The sequence below is a fragment of the Elgaria multicarinata genome, chromosome 7, assembly GCF_023053635.1.
Source record: "Elgaria multicarinata webbii isolate HBS135686 ecotype San Diego chromosome 7, rElgMul1.1.pri, whole genome shotgun sequence".
Classification (NCBI taxonomy): domain Eukaryota; kingdom Metazoa; phylum Chordata; class Lepidosauria; order Squamata; family Anguidae; genus Elgaria; species Elgaria multicarinata.
In genome coordinates this window covers 114837170-114858957 of record NC_086177.1, presented here as the reverse complement: position 1 = coordinate 114858957, position 21788 = coordinate 114837170, and the positions used below count along the sequence as shown (strand labels likewise).

The 21788-nt window shown below is 47.2% G+C and overlaps 1 protein-coding gene across 1 annotated transcript; it reads left to right on the top strand.

Annotated features, from left to right (window-relative positions):
- Positions 1–5045: 5045 nt before the first annotated feature.
- On the top strand, positions 5046–21509 carry LOC134401202 (ras-related protein Rab-26-like). Its single transcript, XM_063129945.1, has 4 exons — positions 5046–5234; positions 15638–15800; positions 17939–18058; positions 21385–21509. Exons 1-4 carry the CDS (start codon positions 5046–5048, stop codon positions 21507–21509), a joined length of 597 nt encoding a protein of 198 aa, XP_062986015.1.
- The last annotated feature ends 279 nt before the right edge of the window (positions 21510–21788 follow it).

The window sequence follows — 21788 nt, the reverse complement described above, 5'->3', positions numbered from 1 at the left end:
ACAAAATCTAGGGAGCAGAGGGATTGATCTACATTTCCAGTGAAATCACAAAAGGCCGGGTCACGATGGCAGCTGTTCTTGTTCTTTATACCTGACTTCATAGACCACCTAGCAAATACACTTGGTGTGTCGCAGCTGTTAAACCTACGGGTCCCTGCCCCCAAGCGGCTTACACTCCAGAACAGGTCCGCACCGCTGGGGACCCGCCAAGCTGAATACAGCTCACCAGCCATCTTTCGGGGTGCTTGACACCCACCCTGTTTGTGCCGTCCTGGGCAGGCAGCAAAAGCAAAGAGCTTGTTGAGCTCCGGGTGCGGGTGTCATACAGGGTGGGGTGGGTTGCGAGTTGCCCCTTGAAATGTGGCTGACATTGGAGGGGGCTGGTGCTTCACACGTAAACATCTTCCACACAGATGTTGCTGCCTGCATGGAAATCTCACGTGCGTGGCAAACACTGTGCCTGCAGCCTCCGTGCAGATTTCCCAGGTAGGAAGTGGAACACACACAACAGCCCTGAGCTCTCGGTTCGGCCGCTCCTCAGTTGCTCCCCTCTGGCTCTGCCACTTAACAGCCTCGAGGGCCCTCAGTAGTACTCTGGACTCCAGCAATTTCTGGCTCCCAAACTCTGCCTTTCTCAGCTCAGAAACGAGCCACGGCAGAGCAAAGTTGTACATCTAAAAAAAACCCAATAAATAAAATCCAGTTGGTGCAGTGGAGCCCTTGAAGGTTGTCCTGCTCCAGGCCATTTGCTGTCAGAGGCAGGAAACTGGGCTGGATCACAGAAGGGCGGGCAGAGCCACCCTGGCAGTGACTGCATCTTTCCACGCCAGAGGCTCGTGGCCTCTTCAGATATCCCCCAAGGAGGTCAGATGGACCAATTCCCTCCCCGCCCTCTCCGTGTACTGAGAGCCAGTGTGACTTGCATGTGACTCCCAGGATGAAGCGACGGCCAGAGGGCCAGACCAGGGATCCCTTGGAGCAGGGAGCCTCATGCCAAGGCGAAGACTGATTCCAGAGGTGCAAGGACCCCAGGGCAAGGTAGACGACCGGCTGCCTGGGCCAGCAATGCCGCTTCACTTGGCTGTTGTATGTTGAGCAAGAACCTGGAGGCCCAAGGTGGGTGGGTGATGAATGGTCAAGGATCCGGGATGGAGTGGTGCCTCCTCATTTTAGCCCTCAAAACCAAGGAAAATCCCTTTTGGGGTTCTGTTGGACGTCTTCCTCCCACTGCCAGAAGGAGAGGTGATGTCTTCTTCTTCTTCTTCTTCTTCTTCTTCTTCTTCTTCTTCTTCTTCTTCTTCTTCTTCTTCTTCTTCTTCTTCTTCTTCTTCTTCTTCCTTGTAAGGCCTCTGGGTTGAGGACCACGGTGGGACAACAGGCCGAGCAAACCAGCAGCTGATTGGTAGGTTTGGGACCCCACATGTGAGCTCTCGCCTTTTGTGAAAGGTACCCGGGGGCCCTTTGGAGGTGCACAATGTTTTGCTGCATATGGCTTTGGGGAGGTTTTGCTGGTGGTTTTGCTGCATATGGCTTTGGGGAGCGTCTGGGGCACCCCCGTCTCTTCTTGCATTGGCAGCATGGTGACCCTCGCATGCAACATCTTCACCCCCGGGGAAGATTACTGGTGTTAGAGCAAGTCTACAAAGGGGGTCTGAGCGCCAATACTTTGAGAAACAATTGAATTGCTTCATTCTCCAGGGGGTGGAAGGAGCAGTGTGTGTGGTGTGTCTGTGAGTGTATGAATCGCGTCGGGGGGGGGGGGGCACATGCATAGGTGTGCGCAAGGGGTGTGCTGGATGTGCCCAGGCACACCTAATGTCTCAAGCAATAAGCAGCGAATTGAGGGGACCATTGAGTAGGGGGATCCAGGCACAGTGGATTTTTGTGAACCGCCCAAAGAGCTTCGGCTATTGGGCGGTATAGAAATGCAATCAATCAATCAATAATAGTGGGAATGGTCCTCCAACTGCCCTCTGGCTGCTGAGTTGGGCATCAGTGCCTACAGTGTTTAATAAATGAATGAATAAAAATAATGTCCTTTATGATTGGTATTCAATAAATGTTCGCCTTTAAAAAGTATTCCCTGGGTGCACACCCTAATGACATGTGCTGAGCATGCTTAATCTTTGTAAACCGCCCAGAGAGCTTCAGCTATAGGACGGTATATAAATGCAATAAAGAAATAAAATAAAAATGATGGGCACATGACAGCACCCACTTTGGGAAATGGCCCCACTCACTGCTGGCATGCAGCCAGCCCTGCTCCATGCTTGCCTGGGGGTAATTTGGCTTTCTGGTCAAAACCCAGACACCACCAAACCTTCCTCCATTCCAATCTACTCGACACAAAGCTCTGTGCAATCCAGAAACCTGCATCGCCATCAGAATGCGATCCCAAAAACCCACAAGTGTATGATACTTTTTGGAAAGCCTTTCCCCTGTCTGTGTTGCATGCGCTCTCCTCCCTCGTAAGAGTGGGGAGAGGGTTGATGGAGTGTCGTATTGCAGGAATCCCAGAACACCAGAGAAAAACACTTAAGGCACCCTTCCACTAGGAAGTGCTTTCCTGGCTGAGGATTGTGGGATTTGTGGTCCAAGCCTTAAGGAAGACAACAGGCTATTCCAGGCACTCACTAAAACTGAAACTAAAAGCAACCCAGACTCACTCCACATAGGGCACACCTGCCTCTTCCTTCCACCTCCTTTCCCTGACAGGGTCCCTTTTCACCCACTGAGACAACTCCCAGCATGCAACTCCGCTCCTGCACCAGCACATGGAGCCAGAAGTGACTGTTGGACCGACTGGCAGGTTGGGGAGTTCTCTGCTGTGGGAAATAACAGGTAAATGAGCCTCAATGACTAGGAAATAGCCAGATGCTGCTCTAGAAAGGGAGGGGAGGGCCATTTTGCCAAAGGGCAATGCCTTTCTCCACTGCCACCGTCGCCTGACCCACTCCTGCTTGCTGATATTCACGTCACACAAGCCTAAAACAGATCATGGTTGTGCGAGGATTGTTCAACCCTTGCATAATCTATGCATGCCAAGTTTGCATGACACAACCCCTGAGCGGAGTTTGCATATTCAAAAAGTCAGCCGCACAGATTCCACCATAGGTTAAATAACCCACAGCTGACATATTATGTGAACAGCCCCAATGGGTTGCGTATGGGTTGCTGTCGAATCGTGGGTTGTCATTACGTGCAGACCCCGCACTATGATTTAACTTTGGGTCGTTAACCTCAAACCTGGGAAGAGAATCCGTGGTTTGTTGTTGGGTTGTAAACTCTGGATTGATGGTTAACAACCCATAGTTAAACCATAGTGAGGGTTCACATGTAGCAACAACCTACAATTCAACAACAGTCCATGATACTCTCTGGGTTGCTCTTACATGCAAACCAGGTTGCTGTCATCTGGGCATCTCTATGTCAGCCTTCCCCAGTCTGCCATGCTGGGTAGGGATGATGGGAGTTGCAGTCCAACACAGCTGGAGCGCACTGGGTTGGGGAAGGCTGCCCTATGTGGAAAAAGAAGTGGACACGGCAATGCTGGCCCAGGTGAACCAAGAGCCTGAAGTGATAAAAGGCAGGTGCCTGCGTTCATGCTTGGGTTCTTCAGCAGGTGTGCAAGACCCACAGGTCAACTGATATGGTAGGCTAGGGGTGAGCCATTTCTGGGGGTCAGGGGCTGCATTGCTTGACTCCCATAACTCCCTGGGGGCTGCACCCCCTCCCCAGAGGCTTCTAGGAGCATGAGTCAGCTTGCAAAGAAGGTACGCACAGCAGCACACCGGGTCGATATTCTCATTGAGCTCTCTGACACAACCCCGAGATCCTTTCCTTGGTCCGTCACCACCAGTTCCGTCCCCACCAGTGTCTACGTGAAGTTTGGGTCTGTACTGGGTGTGTGGGGTGCCTCGCCTCTCAGAAGCCCTGTGCAGCTGCCTCCTCAGTTGAGTTGAATTACAAAGGGGGTTGGGTGCGATCCCAGGGGGCTGCCTGTGCCCCACAGGATGCTGTACCTATGAGGCCCCCAACGATAGCGTTAGATTCAGGGCAGCCGAGAGGAAGGACCTCTTCACGCAGCACGCGAGGAATCTAATGTACGGAATTCACAGCCACAGGATGTGGTGAAGGCCACTGGCTTGGATGGGTTTAAAAGGGGATCAGACAAATGGGGGGGTCTATTAAGAGCCATTAGCCACAATGGCTACATGAAGCTTCCATGTTCAGAGGGGGCAGTCCACCTTCAAATACCAGAAACCAAAGACAAATAACGGCACAGCACATGTCTTTTTGACCTGCTTGTGGGTTTTCTAGAGACATCCAATTGACTACTGCTGGAAACTGGACTAGCTGGAGTGTATTCAGAGGAGGGCAAGGAGGATGATCAGGGGTCTGGAAACAAAGCCCTAGGAGGAGAGACTGAAAGAACTGGGCATGTTTAGCCTGGAGAAGAGAAGATTGGGGGGAGACATGATAGCACTCTTCAAATACTTAAAAGGTTGTCACACAGAGGAGGGCCAGGATCCCTTCTCAATCCTCCCAGAGTGCAGGACACGGCTCAAGTTAAAGGAAGCCAGATTCCGTCTGGACATCAGGAAAAGCTTCCTGACTGTTACAGCAGTATGACAATGGAATCAGTTACCTAGGGAGATCGTGGGCTCTCCCACACTAGAGGCCTTCAAGAGGCAGCTGGACAACCACCTGTCAGGGATGGTTTAGGGTGGATTCCTGCCTTGAGCAGGGGGTTGGACTCGATGGCCTTGTAGGCCCCTTCCAACTCTGCTATTCTATGATTCTATGAGATAGCTCTTTGGGCTCAGTCTGGGGTCTCCTTGGGCTGGGCCCCATAAATCTTGCCAAAGCCCCCACTGTGCACAAATCTTCTCCTTCTTCTTTCAGTTGCATGTTTGCAAGAGCCACCAACCCGCACTGCTGGGAGAGACCCATCGCCTACTTGGCCAAGATTTCTCCAGCGCACCAGGAAGGCCCCACCCTCCTGGCTAGGAGTGCTGTGACGAACCCAGGGAGACCTTCTACCAATGGCAGCTTCCACCACCCTGAAGTTCAAGCTGATCCTCCTTGGGGACTTTGGGGTGGGGAAGACCACTCTCTTCCATCGCATCCGGACGGGGCGTTTCCTGGAGGGGGCTCATGCCCTCGGCCAGCACATGTGCATGTGTGAGAAAATGCTGCCACTGAAACATAATCGCAGCAGCCTCCAGGCACAGGTAGGAGCCAGAGCCCCAAGGTCTGCCAACTGGGAAACAACTTTTATCTTTCTCCAGAAGCCCAAGGCCTACCAACTGGAACCAGGTGCGAAATAGTTATGTGGGGGTGGAGCTAGATGCAAAATGGTGGCGCAGGGGGAGGAGTCAATTACTGCACCTCAGGCATTAGATAGGGTGACCATATGAAAAGGAGGACTGGACTCCTGTATCTTAACTGTATCTTTAACAGTTGCATAGAAAAGGGAATTTCAACAGGTGTCATTTGTATATATGGGGAACCTGGGGAAATTCCCTCTTCATCACAACAGTTAAAGCTGCAGGTGCCCTGCCCTCTTTTAAATCTGGTCACTCTAGTATAGCTCCTGCACCTTTAACTGTGGCAATGAAGAGGGAATTTCACCAGGTTCTCCATATATACAAATGACACCTGCTGAAATTCCCTTTTCTAAGCAACTGTTAAAGATATAGAAGCCCTGTCCTCCTTTTCATATGGACACCCTACATTAGAGCTCATCTTCACGTACAAATTTGAATCTAAATCTGAGTTCATGCAGATCGCAGATTCTAACAGTGTAATTTAATAATTATCAAACAATTTTTTGATCTCTTCTCCATCCTCCCAGAGTGCAGGACACGGAATAACGGGCTCAAGTTAAAGGAAGCCAGATTCCAGCTGGACATCAGGAAAAAATTCCTGACTGTTAGAGCAGTACGACAATGGAATCATTTCCCTAGGGAGGTTGTGGGCTCTCCCACACTAGAGGCCTTCAAGAGGCAGCTGGACAACCATCTGTCAGGGATGCTTTAGGGTGGATTCCTGCATTGAGCAGGGGGTTGGACTCAATGGCCTTGTAGGCCCCTTCCAACTCTGCTATTCTATGATTCTATGAATTGGGACCCCAAAACTCTGCAAACTGGTAGTTCTACCCTTTGTTGTAACTAAACATCTTTACTTTTCCCATAAGGAGCTCTTCCCATGAGCTACATAAGGCACGCTCATGACTGGCCACTCACTAACGTTTACGGGTCCTTTTGCAGACATCGTCACCTGCCTTCCCCCAGTTATTCCATTCTTAAAACACACACCTGGATATCCCAAGTCTTCTGAAATAGCGAGGGATTTCTTACTGTGTGCAGCTGAAGCTGCGCTGCAAAGCACCCACTAGAGGGCGCTCCTCATTCAAGGCTATGAGCTCCGAGAGGAAGGGAAAGGTTTCGATTATAGACAACATTGTTGTCTCTCTCCGGCTGTATAATGAAGCTCATTACAACTGTGCAAGAGAGGCAGGAAGCAAAGCCCTGGTAAGGAACGTGATTTCCCCTTTATCTAAAGAAGCCCTAAGAATGGTTGAATGGCACCCATTTACTTCAATGGAACAAAGTAAAAGTAAGGTACTCAGGGATGTCATTGCAGTGGGAAAAACTGCCCCTTGCCCTGACCCTAGCAATTGCAGTATTTTGGAGCAAGAAGCCATTTCTCCACTGTATCCCATATAGTGGTGTTGTTCCATAGACCTGAATGGGAAACATCAAGAACTGAGCCCATCCCTGTTGGCATAATTCCATCCTCCTGGGTTCTTGTTCTTGGGATCTGTTTGAGAGTAATATAGAGGTGGAACCTGGCTTAGAAAGAAAGATATTGTCTGGAAAGTCAAAGAGAGAGGATTCATCTTCCTCACTCTCACTCAAAATGCTGGAACTTGGGGGTCATCGAACGATACTGGTTCATAGAAATCATAGAATCGTAGAGTTGGAAGGGGCGTATAAGGCCATCCAGTCCAAGCCACTGCTCAATGCAGGAATCCACCCTAAAGCATCCCTGACAGAGGGTTGTTCAGCTGCTTCTTGAATGCCCAAGAACAGCCTTCCTCAACCTGGGGCGCTCCAGATGTGTTGGACTACAACTCCCAGAATGCCCCAGCAGCTGGCTGGGGCATTCTGGGAGTTGTAGTCCAACACATCTGGAGCGCCCCAGGTTGAGGAAGGCTACCCAAGAACCCTTTTGCAACAAATAGTTAGTGAGCATGATTAAACCGTGGTTATATAGCCAAGCCATGGTTAGGAATGGTTCACATGACACACTTCATTATTATTATTATTATTATTATTATTATTTATTTATATAGCACCATCAATGTACAAGGTGCTGTACTTCGCCATAAAAATGCTAAACCCCCATGGCTTAGCGTGTCATCTGAACAGGGTCAATGACCTCCTGGCCCCAATTAAAGTCTGCCTAGCCCATCCACACAGGAGAGCCAGATCCACCATGCCTTAGTCTGAGTAACCTTCAGTTCTAGAAATTTGAGCCAGGAAGATACAATCCTATAAATTGGTGTTTTGTACCTGAAAGTGACTAAGTGAGAGAGACGGCTCTCTATCATTATTATTATTATTATTATTATTATTATTATTATTACCGCATTTCTTTGATTCTAAGACACACTTTTCCCCCCATATAAACATCTCTAAAAACGGCTTGCGTCTTAGAATCGCGAGTGCGTTTATTATTTCTTAGAATCAAAGCTTTTTTTCTGTTGGTGGTACTGAAATTAGTGTGCGTCTTACAATTGATGGCGTCTTAGAATCGAAGAAATACGGTATATTTATTTGTATCCCGCCTTTTGCCCAATACTGGGACACAAGGCGGTCTTACAAAGTTTAAAACATTCATTGTAAAACCTAGGAAAAGAAATGTAAAAAAAAAAAAAAGTTTAAAATACACAACAAAATTATAAGATATTAACATAGATGAAGGACCAAATTACTCTCCAAAGGCCTGCTGGAACAAACAAGCTTTAGCCTGCTTCCAAAAGCCCATCAAGGAGGGAGCCGGTCTAGCTTCCCCGGGAAGAGAGTTCCAGAGCACTGGAGCAGCCACCGAGAAGGCCCTCTCCCATGTTCCCACCAAGCACGCCTGTGAAGATGGCGGGACTGAAAGAAGGGCTTCTCCAGAAGATCTTAAAGCACGGGCAGGCTCATAATGATCAGGGGTCTGGATGATCAGGGGTCTGGAAACAAAGCCCTATGAAGAGAGACTGAAAGAACTGGGCATGTTTAGCCTGGAGAAGAGAAGATGGAGGGCAGACATGATGGCACTCTTCAAATACTTGAAAGGTTGTCCCACAGAGGAGGGCCAGGATCTCTTCTCGATCCTCCCAGAGTGCAGGACATGGAATAATGGGCTCAAGTTAAAGGAAGCCAGATTCCAGCTGGACATCAGGAAAAACTTCCTGACTGTTAGAGCAGTGCGACAATGGAATCAGTGACCTAGGGAGGTTGTGGGCTCTCCCACACTAGAGGCCTTCAAGAGGCAGCTGGACAACCGTCTGCCAGGGATGCTTTAGGGTGGATCCCTGCCTTGAGCAGGGGGTTGGACTTGATGGCCTTGTAGGCCCCTTCCAACTCTGCTATTCTATGATTCTATAAGGGAGAGTACGGTCTTTCAAATAACCTAGATCCGAGCCATATAGGGCTTTAGATCACTGCACCAGCCTCTGATACCTTTAATCCAGTTTCTGTGGGCTGAATCACTCGTTACCAGTTTATCTGCCTTGCAGCATGACTGGGACTGACAGGAGTAGTTGTGCAACCTGTAGAGGTGCAGAAGATTTGACAACGTCATTCAGCTACCTGGGCTGCCCACTGCCAGCCAGGGAAACTTCACATGACATATCACATTTCCCCTGCACAGGCAAGGGCTGGGGGAGACACCTCAGCCCTTACCTGTGCAGGAAAAATGTGAGGCAAATATTTATTTGAGGGAAATATTTACTTTGCCACGAAAACACAGAGATAGAAGCAGATGCATGCAGCAAAATAATCGCATGAGCTGGCTTCACACGAGATGGCTTGTGTTTATTTATTTTTTAAATTTCTCTACTAGTTCCCCATAAAGCCAGACTCAAGGCAGTTAAAAATAATAGAAGGAAAGATAAATTAACATACATTCAACAATAACAGAAAGAGACAAAATGCAAAAATTGATGTCCAAATGCTAGCCAAACACAAAGCACCAGGAATAAAAAGTTTTGGAGAGGTAAGGAAGTATAGCATTCTGGAGCACGAGTGGGAGGGTGCTGTGGCGTTCACGTCCTGCTCTTCCCACGGGTCATAGAATCATAGAACAGCAGAGTTGGAAGGGGCCTACAAGGCCATCAAGTCCAACCCCCTGCTCAATGCAGGAATCCACCCTAAAGCATCCCTGACAGATGGTTGTCGAGATGCCTCTTGAAGGCCTCTAGTGTGGGAGAGCCCACCACCTCCCTGGGTAACTGATTCCATTGTCGTACTTCTCTAACAGTCAGGAAGTTTTCCCTGATGTCCAGCTGGAATCTGGCTTCCTTTAACTTGAGCCCGTTATTCCATGTCCTGCACTCTGGGAGGATCGAGAAGAGATCCTGGCCCTCCTCTGTGTGACAACCTTTTAAGTATTTGAAGAGTGCTATCATGTCTCCCCTCAATCTTCTCTTCTCCAGGCTAAACCTGCCCAGTTCTTTCAGTCTCTCTTCATAGGGCTTTGTTTCCAGACCCCTGATCATCCTGGCTGCCCTCCTCTGAACACGCTCCAGAGCATTGGTCTCTTGATTCTGTCTTATGGAGCCCAATCCTATGTGCGTTACTTCCAAGTAAACATGCTAACTCGTTCTCATGGAGCTAAAGGGGCTTCCTTCCAAGTAAAGCCCCGTTTGATAGGATTGCTTGCACCATTAGCCAAAGATCCTTCCTTGACAGCCATCCTTACTTTTCAGAGTCTTAAATTAAAAAAAAACTCTCCTGTCCCCGTTGCCCATTGCCACGCAAAATCTGCTTGGGCCAGTCTACATGTGGGGAAAGCCCCAGGGTGGCTCCCCGGCGGAGCTTATACGACACAGCAGCCACCCCGGGGCTTTCCCTTGAAGCTCTGAAGTTAAAAAATGTCAGGGCCCTTATCTTCACGCCATCATTGCTAATGCTGCACACAGCAGCGTGAGCCGGGGCACAGTTGCACTGACGCAGAGCCTTGCTCCAAGCTAAAAAAAAGTCTGGGTTAGTACCCAACTTTTTTAGAGCGGGACTTTGCCCCTGGATTGCATCGGAGTGGCGACTGCATCATGGAGACCACCTGCTGCCACTCCAAAGCAATCCAGGCACAAAGCGCCCATGTGATGAGCCCAGGGACTCACCCCGACCTTTTTCTCCAGAGCAAGGTGAGGAAGGCGCATTCGCTGTCGATCACCACTCCGGAACATTAGAACAGAAGAAGTGCCCAGATGCTGGATCAGACCGAGGGTCCATCTAGTCCAGCACTCTGTTCACACAGGGGCCAACCAGCCATCGGCCAGGGACCAACAAAGCAGGACATGTTTAGACTGGAGAAGAAAAGATGGAGGGGAGACATGAGAGCCCTCTTCAAATACTTAAAAGGTTGTCACACAGAGGAGGGCCAGGATCTCTTCTCCATCCTCCCAGAGTGCAGGACACGGAATAAGGGGCTCAAGTGAAAGGAAACCAGATTCCAGCTGGACATCAGGAAAAACTTCCTGACTGTTAGAGCAGTACGACAATGGAACCAGTTACCTAGGGAGGTTGTGGGCTCTCCCACACTAGAGGCCTTCAAGAGGCAGCTGGACAACCATCTGTCAGGGATGCTTTAGGGTGGATTCCTGCCTTGAGCAGGGGGTTGGACTCGATGGCCTTGTAGGCCCCTTCCAACTCTGCTATTCTATGATTCTATGATTCTACGATGGTGCAACAGCACCCTCCCGCCCATGTTCCCCAGCAACTGGTGTGTTAGATCAATGTTCTTTTCACCCAAGGACGAGATCCAAACAGCCCTTAAGCACGACTCCACCATTCCAGCGACAGAGGGTTCAAAAGCGCTTTATTGATTAGTAATCAAGGCCTGGTCTCTTCAAAGGGAGCAATCAGACAAAAGACATAGGGAATATGGTACAGTATTAAAGCTTTCAAGGGGCAGGGCCCAGTAGCAGCATTAACCAATCAGAACATAACACTGAGGCATAGCTAATTATGCTAAACAGTCCTGTTAACAATACCTTTGGCCTGACAGTAAGTTACAGAGAGTTAACTTCGACACAGACAGCTGGAGCCAGGACTCTTGTTTATATTAGATAAGAAGGATACAAGGATGCACACAAGGAGACATTCTCATACAAGGCATCATGACATTTTGCTTGGTGTGCAATGGAGATTTTACAGTTTCCTGTTAAAAATGGAGGTGGTTATGCTAACATTTCCCCCCTTTAAAGCAATTCAAAACTTAAGCTTGCTAGCTTCTTTTAGATCATCTGTGGCTAAGGCTTCACAATACAAATACATTTGCTGGTGGATTACAGATTTTGCAAGACTTTTCATAAGAGACAAAATACAGGGAAGGCAAAAAGCAAGGATAAACAAAAATCATTACAATAGAACAAAATACAATGCAAAAAATCCCTCTTTTAACTACTCCATATTGGATAACTAGTGAGCCATCTAAATAGATCATCAGTGGGTGGTTCAACTGCTTAATGAGGAAAGTAAATTGATAACAGACAACAAAGAAAAGGCTGAAGTGCTTAATTCCTATTTTGCCTCGGTCTTCTCCTAAAAGCTGGTCTATGACCCCCTCCTGGAAAAAGTGAAGCAGAAGTTGAGGAGGCAGGATTGCAGTTTGAGATTGATAAAGAAATGGTCAAAGAACACCTAATTTCCCTGAATGAGTTTAAATCTCCAGGGCCCGATGAACTGTATCTAAGAGTAATGAAGGAGCTAGCAGAAGAACTCTCAGAACCCTTGTCTATTATCTTTGCAAAATCATGGAAGACGGGTGAGGTGCTGGACGACTGGAGGAGGGCTAATGTTGTCCTTATCTTCAAAAAGGGCAAAAAGGAGGAACCTGGGAACTACAGACCAGTCATCTTCTGGGAAAATTCTGGAGCAGATTATAAAGAAGTCAATCTGTAAACACCTTGAAATCAATGCAGTGATTACTAGAAGCCAACATGGATTTGTCAGGAGGTGTAGGGAACGCTGATCAAATTTTCAGATGACACAAAATTGGGTAGGATAGGTAATACTCTGGAAGACAGAAACAAACTTCAAGGTGATCTTGATAGACTGGAGTGCTGGGCTGAAAACAACAGAATGAAACTTAATAGGAATAAATGCCAAGTTCTACATTTAGGGAATAGAAACTAAATGCACAGTTACAAGATGGGGGACACTTGGCTGAGCAATACTACAAACAAGAAAGATCTTGGAATTGTTGTAGATCACAAGCTGAACACGAGCCAACAGTGCAACACGGCTGTAAGAAAGGCAAATGCTATTTTGGGCTGCATTAATAGAAGTATAGCTTCCAAATCACGTGAGGTACTGGTTCCTCTCTATTCAGCCCTGGTTAGGCCTCACCTAGAGTATTGTGTCCAGTTCTGGGCTCCACAATTCAAGAAGGACGCAGACAAGCTGGAGCGTGTTCAGAAGAGGGCAACCAGGATGACCAGAGGTCTAGAAACAAAGCCCTATGGAGAGAGACTGAAAGAACTGGGCATGTTTAGCCTGGAGAAGAGAAGATTGAGGGGAGACATGATAGCACTCTTCAAATACTTAAAAGGTTGTCACACAGAGGAGGGCCAAGATCTCTTCTCAGAATGCAAGACACGGAATAACAGGCTCAAGTTAAAAGAAGCCAGATTCCGGCTGGACATCAGGAAAAACTTCCTAACTGTTAGAGCAGTGCGACAGTGGAATCAGTTACCTAGGGAGGTTGTGGGTTCTCCCACACTAGAGGCATTCAAGAGGCAGCTGGACAACTAACTGTCAGGGATGCTTTAGGGTGGATTCCTGCATTGAGCAGGGGGTTGGACTCGATGGCCTTGTAGGCTCCTTCCAACTGTGCTATTCTATGATTCTTTGTTAACTTTCTTTTACAACTAACGTATGCTCTAAAAATCCTTGGGTAGAATCATAATATGTGTACACAGTTCTGAACCTTTAATGATCTTATATTTTGGCTTGAGTGGTGACCACAAGCTTTTGCAGGGCAGGAAGATAAGCGTTTGCAAAGAACATTTGGCAATTGTGGAACGAAGCCAAGTCACTTATGAGTGGTAAAAGGCACAAATCCTTTCTTAAAAACATTTGCTATGGCAATTAAAGAAACACTTGGAACTACTTAAAGTAAGAATTATCAAAATTACAGCTACACAATCTTCACACACATGTAAGCTCATTAGTTTATCGAATTTAACTTTAGTGTCCTTTAAATGTTGGGCTGAGTACTTAGGTTGCTCCATGCTTCGCCTGTGTTGCTGGTGGCTTCCGGTGCACCAGAAGGCAGATGACCTTTGCTTTGCCTGTGTCCTTCTGGCACGCGGGGCCAGGGGAGGCCTTATTTTAGAACAATGTGTCCATTTATCTGTCTCTTAATAATTTCACTTACAAGTACAAAGCAGCAAGGGCTTTCTCAATTCTGGGGTCCTACTTTTAAGCAGGTACAATCTCTGGAACAATCTCTGGAAAGGTGCAGGTAACGATGGAGCTGAAAAAGAGAAAACTACAGGGCAATTACATATTCTTGGAATAAAACATTTCCCAATTCCTATTCAATTCTTTCTTGTTCCCCCACTAAAAACTGAGAGGAAAAGCCAAACATTAGCTCAAAATGTAACAATTTAAGACCTTTTTCTAACTTTAACAATGCAATTGGAAATACATCCACCCATTTCAAGGAAATTTCTAATTTAATTTTTGCTAGGGTCTCTTTTCAGGGTCCTATTAATTCTATCTGCCTTCCAGACTGGAATCTTCATTGAGATGCCAGCCTATTTTTAGGACAAAAGTGCCATATTCTACACTACCTAAGAAGTAAAATAGCTTTTTAGATCTGATTCTATGGTTTCAGGCAAGAAAACCTGAACAAAAACAAGTAGGTGTTCAAAAAACCTTTTACATTTCAACAAAGTCAGTCTGGATTCTAAAAAAAAAGATAACAAGTCCATGTCTGCAGGGGCTTTTTTTTTTTGATGCATTTACAAATGAGGCCAGTAAAAACAATTCACTGAGCATTTATATTCCTTGGCTGATTCAAAAAAGTCTTTCAGTCATTGAAGAGTCTGATCAATGTCCATCTTGTGAGGTCTTTAAACACCTGGTCTTTAAACAGGGAGGTCATGATGATTCTTGGCTTCAGGGCTTCTAACAGATCAACTGTTAATTCTCCATGGATCACTGCTTCATGGGCAGTCACAAATCTTCTTTCTTTCCAAATCTGTCCATGTGATATTTTGAATCAGTAAATACAGTCTTTTGCCTGAAACAAGCATCAGGGCTTCCGTGCATACTACAAGTTCAGCTGCTTGTTGTACAATTGTAGCTGGATCCATCAGTAAACAACTCGAGGTCATCATATAGGTCTGGGCGAGGTTTGGTGCCAAGTTGCAAGACTCCAAGGCATTCATACTCTGGAACTTCTTTGTAGTTCAGGTATCAAGGTGGCAGGATTCAATGAGGCAAGCCTTGGGTCCACGAGGAGGTTGATCTCATATCTGGACTGGCAGGCAGGGTTCAGGTGTCAGCTTCTTCCACTGTACTTCACTAGTCTGTGCCACGTTTTTGGCACAGCACACCTGAGGCTGGTAGTGCAAACCCAGTAATGCAAGCTGGAGTTTTTAATTGCTTTAATCATTTCACAAGTCCATTTTTTAAAAAGCAATAGCTGTATTCTTCTTCTGGCTTCTAATTTCAAAGGATACTGATGCAAGAACACAGGGGTGCTTTAGGCTTCAATTGTAGTTGCATTTAGGGCTCAGACTCAGGGCTCAAAGCATTTCAAAAGTTCTATTAGGCCAAAGGAAATTTGGGCCCAACTTAGTCAGAATATCTCTGCCCCCCCAAAAAAAGGGCCACTGGGCAATTTTCAGAACACAACGTTCAAAACACACACAAAAATATAGCAATTCAGTATTTCCAATCTTCGTCAGCAGAGGACGCAAGATTGTCCATTCACTAACTTTTTCAAGGCAGGGCTTCTTCACCCCCCTTTTCCTTCTGGTCAAAAACCATGCCACGTACACTAACCTTCAAACACTTTCCTTTTTTCTACGTTTCAACTTCTTCACCTCTTCTCTTCTATTCACATACACTTTACTCTTCTTCAAATCAACTTCACTTCAAATCAACATCTTTTCAAAACAACCAAAACAACCTTTTTAAAAGTCTTTCAAACTATCTCTTCTGCACAGCCTTCTCTCTCTCTCTCTCTCTCTCTTTCCTCTCCTCTCCACTTTCTCTGCACACAGGCTTACTGCCTCGGATACTGGAGGTAGCACACAACCATCAGGGCTAGTAGCCATGGATAGCCTTCACCTCCGGGAATCCAACCCCCTTTTAAAGCCATCCAAATTGGTGTGTCTACGCAGATCTCCCTGTGGGACACAGCTGGCGAGGAGCGGTTCCTGTCTCTGAGCAGCTGCTACTACCGAAGCACGGACGCGGTGCTGCTGGTGTACAGCCTCCAGGGCCTCCTCTCCTTCGACAGCCTGTCGCACTGGCTCCACGTGGCGAGGCATTACTGCGCAGATGGTATGCAAGAGGGAGAGACAGGAGGGTGAGAAGAATAATGGGTGGGATTGGTTGCCACCGCTTTTCTCTGCCTCTGCTCCAGTGCTGTTAATAGCAAGCGAGCACACAGATATTTAGCAGGGATGGGGTTATTTTTGTTTTGTTTTTTACAGCTTAACCTTCATATCAGGGGGAAAAATCCTGCTGTATTTCTATGTTATTAAGAGCAGAGGCACCACACTGACAACAAAGGTCCGCATCGTTAAAGCAGTGGTATTCCCCGTAGTAACCTATGGCTGCGAGAGCTGGACCATAAGGAAAGCTGAGTGAAGGAAGATAAATGCTTTTGAACTGGGGTGTTGGAGGAAAATTCTGAGAGTGCCTTGGACTGCAAGAAGATCAAACCAGTCCAGACTCCAGGAAATCAAGCCAGACTGCTCACCTGAGGGAATGGTATTAAAGGCAAAACTGAAGTACTTTGGCCACATAATGAGAAGACAGGATACCCTGGAGAAGAGGCTGATGCTAGGGAAAGTGGAAGGCAAAAGGAAGAGGGGCCGACCAAGGGCAAGATGGAGGGATGACATTCTGGAGGTGACAGAGTTGACCTTGGGGGAGCTGGGGGTGGCGATGGCCGGCAGAAAGCTCTGGCGTGGGCTGGTCCATGAAGTCACGAAGAGCCGGAAGCGACTGAACGAATAAACAACAAACAAACAAGGCATAAGGCCAGTGGGAGAGAGAAACACCTGTACTAGATTCAGAATCTGCACGGATGAGTTCAAAATGCAGTATTTGAAGCCGTGCAAAATGTGGGATTACTTCCTACCCACACATGATGAGCGAGAACATCAGAAATGCCCTGCTGCTGGATTTTAATCCAAGGGTCCATCTAGTCCAACACTCTGTTCACACGGTGGCCATTGGGTTGGATCCAAATTTAGAGTCCTACTTAGAGCAGACCGAATGAAATCAGCGGAACACGTTAGTTATGCCTAGTTTAGGTCCCATTGATTTCAATGGGTCTGCTTGAACTACGACCAAGTCTGGATACAGCCCAGGGCTGAAGGCAAGATATTGATATGTGAGGGAGGAGAAAGAATAGATTGGGGAGGGGTGACATAAAGATAGGGGGGATGAGGAGGAGTGGGCAAGGCACAGGTGCGCCACCCACAGATGCTCTGCCCAGTAATGGAGCCGTCTCAATAATAATAATAATAATAACAACAACAATAATATTTATTTGTTACCCGCCTCTCCCTCCGGATCGAGGCGGGGTACAACATAAATGCAAATGCCATAAAATACATGTAATTAAAACATTTAAAACTAATACATTATTAAAAGCAGCACATTATTAAAAGGCATCTTAAAATTCAACTGGGTAGGCCTGCCGGAAGAGAACAGTCATTATATCTTTCTTAAAATCTGGAAGACTGTTTAGTTGACAAATCTCTCCCGGCAGGTCATTCCATAATCTGGGAGCGGCAGAGGAAAAGGTCCTCTGGGTAATAGTTGTCGGCCTTGTTTTTGTTGGCTGGAGTAAATTCTTCCCAGAGGACCAGAGTGTGCGGGGCGGATTGTACGGGAGAAGGCGATCCCGCAGGTAGCCTGGACCCAAACCGTGTAGGGCTTTAAAGGTAATAACCAACACTTTTTACTTCGCCTGGAAACTAATTGGCAGCCAGTGAAGAGGTTTTAAAACTGGTGTAATGTGGTCCCCCACTAGGTGTACCAGTGACCAGCCTGGCTGCCATATTTTGAATTAATAGAAGTTTCCAGACTAGGCACAAAGGTAGCACATTGCAGAAGTCGAGCCTCAAAGTTACCAGCGCGTGCACGACCACCTTTAGGTCTTCCAACTCTAGGAAGGGGCGCAGCTGGCGTATCAGCCGAAGCTGATAGTAGGCACTCCTGGCCGTCACATCTATCTGGGCTGTCATTTGGAGCAACATCCCTGTATACTTTGAAATGCATCTCCCCAATCATGAGAGCTGGATTTTAACATTCTGGAAACAGAATTTGAATTCAGTAGGGGCCAGGGTGTGTATGTGTAGCACAGTGAACACACACACATCCTTGCTTACTGTATGCAGAGTTGCCAGTACAGAGGCTTTCTGCCATGCGTCCCTCAGTTTCCTGTATTTTCTCCTCATCCCCAGCTGACATCTTCCTCCTTGGTAATAAGAGCGACCTGGAGAGCTGCATTCCAGAAGAGAAGGCCGAGAAGTTTGCTGTGGAGCACGGCACGTCTGGGCGGTTCAAAGTGTCAGCCAAGACAGGTAGGAACCCAATGGGCCATGAGAATCCTGGCACAACCCCCCCACCCCGCCCACATCAGTCCACAGAAGCCTGGAGTTAGGCTAAGCCTGCCTATTCCACAGCCACACTCACTCCTGTTCAGTGTGACCCACCCCACGCTGGCTAGGAATGATGGAAGTTGCAGTCCAACACATCTGGATTGGGGGAGGCTGTTTTATTCAGTATTTGTTAGCTGCCATGGACCTTGTATCCCAGTGATATAGGGCGGGATACAAATTATTATTATTATTATTATTATTATTATTATTATTATTATTATTATTATTTATTACATTCATATACCTCCCCATAGCCAAAGCTCTCTGGGCAGTTTACAAAAGTTAAAAACAGTGAACATTAAAAACAAATATACAACATGTAAAAGCATTAAAAGCATAAAATACAAACAAAACCAGACAATATCTATTTAAAAACAACTATTCTGGGGTCAGTTAAAAAACTCAGCATATGCTGTTAAATGCCTGGGAGAAGAGAAAAGTCTTGACCCGGTGCCGAAAAGATAACAATGTTGGTGCCAGGCGAGCCTCATCGGGGAGATCATTCCATAATTGGGGGGCCACCACTGAAAAGGCCCTCTCCCTTGTTGCCATCCTCTGAGCTTCCCTCGGGGTAAGCATTCGGAGGAGGACCTTGGATGTTGAGCGCAGTGTACGGATAGGTTCATATTGGGAGAGGCGTTCCATCAGGTATTGTGGTCCCAAGCCATGTAGGGCTTTATAGGTTAAAACCAGCACCTTGAATTGGGCTTGGAAACGTATAGGCAGCCAATGTAAGCGGGCCAGAGTGGGTCTTATATGCTCAAACCTTCTGGTTCCGGTTATCACTCTGGCCGCTGCATTTTGCACAAGCTGCAGCTTCCGAACCGTCTTCAAAGGCAGCCCCACGTAGAGCACATTGATTTAATAAGTAAATAAAAATAAATTGTATGCATCTGCAGAATTTGTCATCAAGCGCCCTTAACCCAGTGTGACAGGCAAAGGGTGGGGGTGGGGTGGTTCCAGACTCCTGAAGGAATGTGCGTGTCTCGGGGTAGTAATAATGAAAGGGTGCAGAACAGGTTCTATTTCTGGACCGACAAGCATCAACAAAGAGAAGGCTTTGCTGCTATTAATAATAGCATGTTTTCCTGCAGAGTGCATGGGTGGGGCAGAGATTGCTCTGTGTTGATGTTGTAGTATGTTCCTGCCTTACATTCTGAACCAACAACCCGTCCAACTCAACAAGATGATCTGTTCCTGAGCTTGCAGGAGAATTAGGCAAGTCACTTCTCATCCACCTGTTACTGTTGCTGCTGCTGACTTCACAGAAAACGTGTTCAGGAGAAATCTTTGGAATAGCCTCACCATGCCTTCACGTTGGCAGCTCTAAGACCCCTTCGTCTGGAAGCCCCCATCTCTGTGAGAAAGTGGAACAGGGACCTCCTCGTTGCCCCTGGAAGTCTGGGAAGCTGATCCTTCCCAGCTTGAGAGAATTTTGCAGATAAATGGCAGAAGCGATGGACCGAGAGCGGGAATCCTGGTAGCCAACCTGAGTTGATCAGCTCTGTACCTCTTGCAAAACTTGCCACCAGATAAAAGACAGGCTTTTAAGAAGGCCTTAAAAACATTTGCTTTTCATAATTGAATACTGTTTTGCTACTGTTGCCCTGGCCCTTTCATTACTAGTTTTTAATGTTAGCTTTTAGTGTTTCAATTGATGTTTTACTTTCTATGCTTTTATAGAATCATAGAATAGTAGAATTGGAAGGGGCCTATAAGGCCATTGAGTCCAACCCCCTGCTCAATGCAGGAATCCATCCTAAAGCATCCCTGACAGGTGGTTGTCCAGCTGCCTCTTGAAGGCCTCTAGTGTGGGAGAGCCCACCACCTCCCTAGGTAACTGATTCCATTGTTGCACTGCTCTAACAGTCAGGAAGTTTCTCCTGATGTCCAGCTGGAATCTGGCTTCCTTTAACTTGAGCCCGTTATTCCATGTCCTGCACTCTGGGAGGATGGAGAAGAGATCCTGGCCCTCCTCTGTGTGACAACCTTTTAAGTATTTGAAGAGTGCTCTCATGTCTCGCCTCAATCTTCTCTTCTCCAGGCTAAACATGCCCAGTTGTTTCAGGCTCTCTTCATAGGGCTTTGTTTCCAGACCCCTGATCAACCTGGTTGCCCTCCTCTGGCCAGATTTTGCAAATGAATGTTTGGACTTAGAAATCGTGACTCTGTGATAGTGCTTTTTTCAGGGAAGCGGAACATCTCTCCAAACAGGGCTGTCTGCCTTCCAGGTGCACATTCATATGCGCTACACATAAAACTGCCGTCTCTCCTCTCTTGGGCAGGCAACACCCCCCTTTTATTTATTTATTTATTTATTAAATTTATATACCGCCCCATAGCTGAAGCACTCTGGGTAGTTTACAAAAGTTAAAAACAGTGAACATTAAAAAAGTATACAAAATTTAAAACCATCAAAAATATAAAAACAACAGTATAAAACAACAGTATCCATTTAAACAAAAACAGTTCTGGGGTCCATTAAAAAAAAAACTTAGCATATGTTGTTAATGCTGTTAAGTGCCTGGGAGAAGAGAAAAGTCTCGACCTGATGGCGAAAAGATAACAATGTTGGCACCGGGCAAACCTTATCGGGGAGATCATTCCATAATTGGGGGGCCACCACTGAAAAGGCTGATCTCAGCCTTTTCACCAGGCTGGGCTTGGCCTTCTATTCCTCCTGTTTTCATCTTGGTTTCTTGATATGGATAGGGTGACCCTATGAAACGGAGGACAGGGCTTCTGTATCTTTAACAGTTGTGATGAAGAGGGAATTTCACCAGGTGCTATTTGTATGCATATGCAGCACCTGGTGAGATTCCCTCTTCATCACAACAGTTAAAGCTGTAGGAGCCCTGTCCTCCTTTTCATAAGGTCACCCTAGATATGGACCAGCACAGCTGCCTGAAATTTTGGACTCTCCTTAGGGGAGTGGGCAGTGGAAGGCTGGTGTCTCCGATGTCACCATGTCCTGCTTGTTCATCCCTGGCCGATGGCTGCCTGGCCACTGCGTGAACAGAGTGCTTGACTAGATGGACCCTGGGTCTGATCCAACATCCGGGGACTGATTATGTTCTTATGTCAGTGGGGCAGTGAATCCACTCCAGGTTTCAGTCGGAACCCTAAAGGCACTCTCCACCTCAGAATCTGCCACCACACTGCTGCGTGCACATCCACCGGCCGGCCTCACCCCTCTCTTTTCCTCTCACTAACCTGACTGGGGCTTCCTCTCATACCTTCCCTTCCAGGTGAGAACGTGGAGCGGTGCCTGCAGGAGATGATGGAGCAGCTCCTCCTCAAGAAGGAATCCCAGCACAGCGGCCTCCACGCACCGTTACAAGAAGCCTGTTACTACAGCCACTGTGGGTGCTGAGCAGAGCAGAAGCCCACCCTTTTTGCGAGAAAGGAACCTCAGGAGCGCTGCAGTTTGAGAGAATGCTCCGAGAACCTCAGAAACCACACGTGTCGTGGATCCCCAGGGGGTCTTGCTCCGTGTGCTTGGAGATGACCAGGCTTAGTAACATTAGGACTCCTCTCTGACTTGAGGGGCCGGGCAGTTTTCAATGCCCCAGTGGTGCTGAGGCCCTTGGCTGGAACTCCTCTTGGTGGCCTCTCATGGTTATCACCTTCAGAGACATGCTGCTGTCTGCAT

Bases quoted from the DNA above. Each gene is read 5' to 3' on its own strand.
- LOC134401202 (XM_063129945.1), top strand. From the start codon at position 5,046: ATGGCAGCTTCCACCACCCTGAAGTTCAAGCTGATCCTCCTTGGGGAC. The intron at 5,235-15,637 runs GTAGGAGCCAGA...GTGTCTACGCAG, and splicing joins GCAGCAGCCTCCAGGCACAG to ATCTCCCTGTGGGACACAGC. The intron at 18,059-21,384 runs GTAGGAACCCAA...CTTCCCTTCCAG, and splicing joins CAAAGTGTCAGCCAAGACAG to GTGAGAACGTGGAGCGGTGC.